This window comes from Gymnodraco acuticeps, unplaced genomic scaffold (assembly GCF_902827175.1).
Source record: "Gymnodraco acuticeps unplaced genomic scaffold, fGymAcu1.1, whole genome shotgun sequence".
NCBI lineage: Eukaryota > Metazoa > Chordata > Actinopteri > Perciformes > Bathydraconidae > Gymnodraco > Gymnodraco acuticeps.
Genome location: NW_022990966.1, coordinates 3,686,206 through 3,693,650, shown reverse-complemented (window position 1 = coordinate 3,693,650; position 7,445 = coordinate 3,686,206). Strand labels below are relative to the sequence as shown.

Sequence of the window (7,445 nt, the reverse complement as noted above, 5' to 3'; positions counted from 1 at the left end):
AAAATCCGTTTTTAATTTCATTTGTCTGATACTGCTCAATCTCAAAATATAACATATCTTTTAAACACATATTTAATATCATCTGTTTTATTTATTTGAATGTAAAAGACATTTATTTGTGAAATGTAACCTGTTACTATGGCTGTGAATTAGATCTAGATAAATAATCATTGCGTCTCTTTACGAAAGATTTCCTAGAGTTCCACGTACTTCTGGAGCATGGTGAAATAACAGGTGATTCGTTTTATAGAAAATAAACGCTGGGTCAGAATAATTCCTTTGCAAATTACACTTCATGGCACAAAATAATAAATTATGGGTTTAATCTGTGCATGCAAGAAGGATTTCCTACTTCACACAGAGCGCGTCCAATTAAATGAATGGACTACAAATACCCACCAATGGGAGGAGAGACGGTGTCCTATAAATGACCATCTGAAATCTTCATTCTGAGCGGAGATCTGCTGGGACGCATACTGTTCGTTTGTGAGCTCCTCGTTTCGAACAATTGGGATCTTTGTCTCCACTGGTATTAGTTCTAGTCCTCAAATTCGACAGCAGGTAGGCACTTTATTGAAATAAACGCGAAATTCCGTCACACAGGCGGATTATTGGAGATTTTAACCGATTAATTGATATCTGGGCGGTGGAGAGAGATTATATCGGCCCAATGAATATGTCGTATTTTTACTGCAAGCATTTATTTAATCTGTTAGAGTCACTGTAATACAATAATATTACATTATACGATGCAAAATATGTTTCATAGGGGTTGTGTGATGCACATTTCTGCACCTGCTAAAACGCCTTCAGGACACCGTGTTCACTGTAGGATATGTCATCGTCATTTGAGCTAAAATGTAACATGAACGATAATCTCCGTACAAACTGTCGATGCTGACTGTGCACGCTCTACATTCCGTTTCATTTAGCTGCTTTTCATCGTCTCTTCCTTCCATCCTCCGCCCAGGGAGCAACCATGCCTTTCGGTAACACGCACAACACGATGAAGATGAAATACGCTTCGGATCAGGAGTATCCTGACCTCAGCAAACACAACAATCATATGGCCAAGATCCTGACTCCTGCCATGTACGAGAATCTGAGGAGCAAAGAGACGCCCAGCGGATTTACTCTGGATGATGTCATTCAGACTGGGATTGATAACCCAGGTAAAAACCAAAGAGGCTTTTCAGCGAGAACAGCCATCTGTTCCGCCTCAGCGATCGCGTTTAATGGCCGCAGCGGCTCTGTGCTTACGCCTTTCTGTACTGTGACCTTGCCAAGGGGATAAACTGTGACCAACATTTAGAAACATATGAAGAGCTGAAATATTCAGAAACCTTGTCATCATCCTCTAAATGGGCCACCATTATCTCATTACGCAGTTTTATAGCAAACGTTAAAGATTAGCAGGGTTACATAATGTATGCAGGGCGGCTGATAATCCACTGCTGCTTTAACTGTTTTATGTCACCTACAGTTTGCAGTGTGTATTTAATTGTAACATCTGAAGTGTTTTTCAGAGTATTCAGATGACCCTGGTCAGTGTAGCCGGTGCCTCTGCTCACCTTTTTAGAATGTGTTTGTTTAGTTGTGACAATATGGCCAAGCTGACGCTGAAGAGGCTTTCACCTGAGGATGAGTATCCAGACCTCAGTCAGCATAACAACCACATGTCCAAGGTCTTAACCTTGGACATCTACAAGGAGCTGAGAGAGCGGGCTACACCCAACGGCTTCACCATAGATGGTGTCATTCAGACAGGAGTTGATAATCCTGGTACAGTAATGCAGTCCCATCCAGAGAGCACATTGAGGTAGTGAGGATGTTGGTCAGTGTGTCTTCCTGTCCTGTCTCCGTTGTGACCTTTTGACCTTGTGTGTAGGCCACCCCTTCATCATGACTGTGGGCTGCGTCGCCGGAGACGAGGAGACATACGAGGTCTTCAAGGAGCTGCTGGACCCCGTCATCGAGGACAGGCATGGAGGCTACAAACCCTCAGACAAGCACAAGACTGACATCAACCCAGATAACCTGAAGGTACCGCAGCCCTCTGCTCAGGTAAAATGGCCGACGGCAACACTGTGCAGAGAAGCTAACGTGTGTGTGTCCTCCTCAGGGAGGTGACGACCTTGACTCAGACTACGTCCTGAGCTCTCGCGTGCGAACAGGCCGCAGCGTCCGTGGCTTCTGCCTGCCACCTCACTGCAGCCGAGGAGAGAGGCGTGCTGTGGAGCAGCTCTCCATCGAGGGTAAGAGGACACTCAAACATGTTTTTGACTGTGCAGGAACTCGACTCCTGTCCTGAGTCGCTGACAGATGGAGACAGGATGATTCTGTTGCATAAGCTGCATTAGGGTTGAGGCCTAAACCCGTGATGCTTACTGAAGTCAGATGATGCTGCTGGTCCTCATTTGTGTGGCAGGGGGTTCCCTCTAGTGGTAGCAGGAGGAATAACAGAATACAGTACATGACCGCTCCAAATGCGCACCATTAATGTTCGTTCATCTGCAGCTCTGGACTCTCTGAGTGGAGACCTGCAGGGGAAGTACTACGCCCTGAAGAACATGTCAGATGCTGAGCAGCAGCAGCTCATCGACGACCACTTCCTGTTTGACAAGCCAGTGTCTCCTCTGCTGCTGGCCTCCGGAATGGGCCGTGACTGGCCCGACGCCAGGGGCATCTGGTGAGACCTAAAAATATTCTTGTCTCACAACCTTGTGTTTTTAGTTTGCTGAAATCTAATTTAAGATCAAAACTAAAGAATGTAAATGTTTTTCTATTCAGGCACAACGACAACAAGACCTTCCTTGTGTGGGTGAATGAGGAGGACCATCTGCGTGTTATCTCCATGCAGAAAGGTGGCAACATGAAGGAAGTGTTCAACCGCTTCTGCACCGGACTCACCAAGGTTGGCAGGAAATGCAAAGTTTATCTGTAGCGCAAGTCTGTTTTGTGTAAATGGTTCTGCATTTGATGCAGCCTTGATCTTTAAAAGACCTAATCATCCTGGTTCTTGTGTTCAGATTGAGACCCTGTTCAAGGAGAGGAAACATGAATTCATGTGGAACGAGCACCTGGGCTACGTCCTCACCTGCCCATCCAACCTGGGCACCGGTCTGCGTGCCGGTGTGCACGTGAAGCTGCCCAACTTGAGCAAAAATGCCAAGTTTGAGGATATTCTCAAGAAGCTGAGGCTCCAGAAGCGTGGAACCGGTTTGTACATCTTTCATAATTGTTCAATAGTGTCTCAACTCAAAATCTATATTTTTCAAACAGTTAGAAACGCATCTCCTGCTAAAGTGGAGTCTGCGTGTCATATTGACTGACATTCAGCCCACTTCTCGGCATCGTTGTAGTCTTTGGATCAGCTCGGGTAATGACATGTATTGTCTTGCCCCTCAGGTGGCGTGGACACAGCCGCTGTGGGCGGAGTGTTCGACATCTCCAACGCCGACAGGCTGGGCTTCTCCGAGGTGGAGCTGGTGCAGATGGTGGTGGATGGCGTCAGGCTGATGGTGGAGATGGAGAAGAAGCTGGAGAAGGGCCAGTCCATGGACGACATCATGCCCGCCCAGAAGTAAACACATCCTGACGCCCATAAACCTCACACGGCCCTCCCCCCCTGAATGATTGACTCTGTCCCTGAATGCATTCTGTATCACAGTTTGGATTTTGTTTGTGTATTTAAAACCTGTGAGGATGGCAATGAAATAAAAAAATGTTCTGGTTCAAATTCTTGTGATTCCTGCACCGAGATTTTCAGTTTTCATTCTCAGTTTCATGATAACTTCAGATCTAACATAAAGGGTTCACTACTTTGCTTTAAGCTTTAGCTGCCCTCGTCTCCCAAATGCAGCTAAACCAGCACCAGCCAAATGTTGGCAGATTAACATTTAAAAGAATCTTACCATGAGCTGGACCTACAATAACATCAGGCCATGAAAGCATTACATCTTGAACACTGTCAACAAGGAATTATGCAAAAGTACCGTTTATCTATACCTGAGACTCGTCTTTCAGCATCAACATTTTTTAGAGACATTTAAAGCGGCTTCAAGGATGTATTTACTTTAGAGATCATACATTAACTTTGCCAGTTCAGGAGGCTTGTGCTAATGGGTTGCATTATGGGAAATGTAGGCGCCAGTGTTATAACTCATATTAGCGAAGTAATGACATGAGGTGGACACAGGCTCTGAAAGGTTTTTAAATTCTCATCGATTTCCCAACTTTATGTAAGCTCAATTATACATAGAGCTCGTTTGTCTTTATTCTGCAGTCCATACCAAACCAAGTAGAATCAGCTGTTGAACTCAACAGCTGTTACATTTCATTTAGAGAAAGTGGAGGATGGGGTTTGTAGTCTTAATAGATCAAAATCATGGTTTGTCACCCAATTGACCTCAAAAGAAACAATACAGTACATATTGTTTGGTAAACTAGTGTTTTAAAGTAACCCATATTTCCAGAATGTTTCTCTTAATGCACAAAACCATATTTAAGGGCTTTTTATTTTTAAACCTTTTATAAATAACTAAAATGTGTGTTTCTGAAATGAAGCTCCACACAGAAGCAGCAGAATTGAAGGAAACACGTTTTTATATTTTCATGGTGTCAGGATACAAATGATCAGCGTGAGACGTTCAAGTCGACAGACACTTTTAATTGAGACATGAGTGACCCTAAACCATGTGAGCATTTACACGGACTTACCCCATCTCTACTTTTTGAACGAAATACAAAAGAAAAACAAAATGAGTATTGCAGTGAAGCCGTCTTGAAAGAAAAGATACATTATTTACACTGAAAACAAACAAAAAAACAACGCTACGTAATTTTTTTCTTATTTTTATCCAGGAAAAAAACCAAAAGATGAAATAAATAAAGACTAGAAATGTTTTCTTTTTTTGTCCACATTCACAGCATGACAAATCATATTCAACTCGTTAATGTTGACCCGGTGTGGCCAGAATAGACTGAGATATTAGTATCAGTGATTATTGCCAAAAGCCTTAATCTATACATTATAATATTCAATACATACTCTGTATTTTGTTTTTAAAAAAAGGAGACATTTGGAAACTGCTACTTGGATGATTGTACAGCTTAAATACTTCTAGATATATATATGTATACTTTTTTTAAACCCTTTTGTTCATAGCTTTAACTCGTTGGACACTTTGGATGCAATGTTTTTGAAAGCGATGGATGATCCGGATATCCGTTTGAAGCGCACGCCGTTGAGCGAGAGTCTGGGCAGCTTGCAGACCTCCATCTCCCACTGCACCAGGTTCTCTGCGTGCCCGTCCCCGTGCACGCACAGAAGCAGGAAATTCTCTTGCTGTTCGAAGTCGCAGTTGTTGGCGTCGAGCACCTTGCGAATCTCCCGCATGATCTCACAAGGCTCCATGGAGCTGGTGGTCCTCATACTCCAAGTGAATCTGAGGGAGCGGGGTTTACTGTCTTTATTTTCCCCTTTTTGATCCCCAGGTACATGGCGACTGTTGGGAGAAAGAAACACAAAAGGGTGTTTTAGTGTTGGCAGGTTTGATTCCCCGCTTTAGGACGGTGTATTAAGGCTGTTGTTGGGTATTATTACGAGAAGGACTTCATTAATAAAAACACATTTCTATTACTAAAAATGAGAAGGAAAAAACGTGGATATTCTGAGATTAAAGTCTGAAAGTTACAAAAAAAGTGATATTCTTTTACAATAAAGTGGAACATAAAAAAACCTTATACATTATCTGAAAACTGCTTGAATATTCTGTCATCTTTCTTGTAAACCTTTTACTTATATCTAAGATCATTGAATAGGTCTTTCTTGCAATTGCATGATTTAAACTCAGAATTCTCAAGTTTTTTTCTTTTAAAAATGTGCAAGTTTTTATATTGCAAATGGCCGTCTTAGAAAACCCCAGATTCATTCATTCAAATTCAAAATGTTTTTTTGGTTTGAATATGTGAGAGTTTATTCTCTTGTAAATTTAAATCATGGGAAAGTTACTTCCCAGAATGTAACCCCCTCGCCTGGCTGTTAATGTGTATCGTCTTGAACCTACAATGGACCTAATAAACCGACAAACAACATTGTATTCGTATACATAGCATGCAGTGAGCACCAGTCAGAGCAGCTGGTCAAATAAGGAAGTACAGTTGGGTCTTTTGAGAGAATTCACAGAGAGTTAGATGAGAGGATACCGCTCTCCAGTCCCCACAATATATATGAAGCTAAAGCAGCTAGCAGTCAGTTAGCTTAGCACAAAGAATGGAAGCAGAGGGAAACTGCTAGCATGTCTCCTCCCAATGTTAACAGAAATGAAGCTACACATTTACTATAAATAAATGTTATATCTAGAGTGTGAGAATGATATTGGCTTAGCTTCTCATCTTACTCCCAGCTTGAAAGCAAATGATTTCCCAACAGGTGTTTGTAAAGTGGTGCTAGACACACCCATGCTGTGCATTTAAAACGTTCATTATGCAAGAGGGGGTATTTGAAGCATTTCTCAGGTAAACAAGAACACAAATGCCATGCAAACATAACAATAGAAAACAAGCTAAATGCAACACAGGTTTTCAGACAAAGCAGAGAGGGATTCCTGCGCAGAGGGACGAGCAACAAAGGGTGTAAAGATGGCCGACACATTTAAATGTTTCCTCACCTTGAGCCCTCAAGTCTCCCGTTTCTCTCAAACTCGGTTGAGACTCTGAGGAGCACGAGAAGATCGGACAGGGAGGAAAAAAGAAGAACAGAGATGTGGATTGTGCACGACAAGAATATTAATACCACAAAAAAAAAAGAATATGTGACGTTTATATAAGGAGTGACACAACAGGAGCCACACAGAGAAAACAAACACAAAAATATGATTTGACTTCCAGTGAAGAAGCATGACAAAAATAAAAACAGTGATAAATGTTCAGATGGTGATTTAAAACTTTAAAAAAAAAGAAATTTAAATACAGAAATGATCAGGTTTTGCATCCAAAACAGAAAAGTAACATTGAGTACAGCAAACAGGTGGGATCAGGTGGGTTCTAAATACAATATTTAAAGGGGGGTGATGGTGCTGGGATTTCTCTTAGATGTTTTTTTTATTTATCTGTACTCCTGAAACACACATTTACAATCTATATTAAGGCAGAAAACAGCTCTAAAGCAAGATCATTATTCCTTATCTGTAAAATAATAAAAAACTGCAAGAATCAACTTGTGACTAAATAAATATCCAACAGAAATATATAAACAAATACTTTTCTCCATTATTTATATTTTCACATTTATTTGATTAACTGGTGTATTTATTTTAATTTTATATTTTCACAGATTCAAATATTTGTATGGCCCCTTATTGATAAGCACATGTACGCACAATTACTGATTTAAATGTATTCGATGAAATTTCAATATTTAACTAAAAATATACATTTAAATC

General features: G+C 41.2%; 2 protein-coding genes across 21 annotated transcripts in view; one reads left to right on the top strand and one right to left on the bottom strand.

The window, feature by feature from the left end:
* The first annotated feature begins 426 nt into the window (after positions 1 to 426).
* ckba (creatine kinase, brain a) lies at positions 427 to 3,739 on the top strand. 3 transcript variants are annotated; one of them, XM_034235328.1, is made up of 8 exons: positions 427 to 561; positions 971 to 1,172; positions 1,889 to 2,043; positions 2,123 to 2,255; positions 2,518 to 2,689; positions 2,791 to 2,914; positions 3,030 to 3,219; positions 3,409 to 3,739. In XM_034235328.1, the coding sequence occupies exons 2-8, from the start codon at positions 980 to 982 to the stop codon at positions 3,585 to 3,587; spliced, it is 1,146 nt and encodes a 381-aa protein (XP_034091219.1). In that variant the 5' UTR covers positions 427 to 561; positions 971 to 979; the 3' UTR covers positions 3,588 to 3,739. The 3 variants fall into 3 exon arrangements, with proteins under 3 accessions (XP_034091219.1, XP_034091220.1, XP_034091221.1); XM_034235329.1 differs by having other exon boundaries at positions 436 to 561; positions 933 to 1,172; XM_034235330.1 differs by lacking the exons at positions 427 to 561; positions 971 to 1,172 and adding an exon at positions 1,284 to 1,782.
* An 848-nt stretch (positions 3,740 to 4,587) lies between these two features.
* Positions 4,588 to 7,445, bottom strand: part of mark3a (MAP/microtubule affinity-regulating kinase 3a) — a 59,377-nt gene continuing 56,519 nt past the window's right edge. For 9 of the 18 annotated variants that reach the window (XM_034235240.1, XM_034235227.1, XM_034235228.1 and 6 more), the window contains 2 exons: positions 6,672 to 6,716; positions 4,588 to 5,507 (listed from right to left, as the gene is read on the bottom strand). In XM_034235240.1, coding sequence (XP_034091131.1) covers positions 5,162 to 5,507; positions 6,672 to 6,716 — 391 coding nt within the window. In that variant the 3' untranslated portion in view covers positions 4,588 to 5,161. The remainder of the gene's footprint in view (positions 5,508 to 6,671; positions 6,717 to 7,445) is intronic. The other 9 variants (XM_034235234.1, XM_034235235.1, XM_034235224.1 and 6 more) reach the window with 3 other exon arrangements.

What these genes read in the sequence shown, in the direction of transcription:
- ckba (XM_034235330.1), top strand. Translation starts at nt 1,536, where the DNA reads ATGACCCTGGTCAGTGTAGCCGGTGCCTCTGCTCACCTTTTTAGAATG. An exon ending in GACAGGAGTTGATAATCCTG is followed by an intron (nt 1,783 to 1,888) that starts GTACAGTAATGC and finishes CCTTGTGTGTAG; the next exon opens with GCCACCCCTTCATCATGACT. An exon ending in CCCGACGCCAGGGGCATCTG is followed by an intron (nt 2,690 to 2,790) that starts GTGAGACCTAAA and finishes TTTTCTATTCAG; the next exon opens with GCACAACGACAACAAGACCT.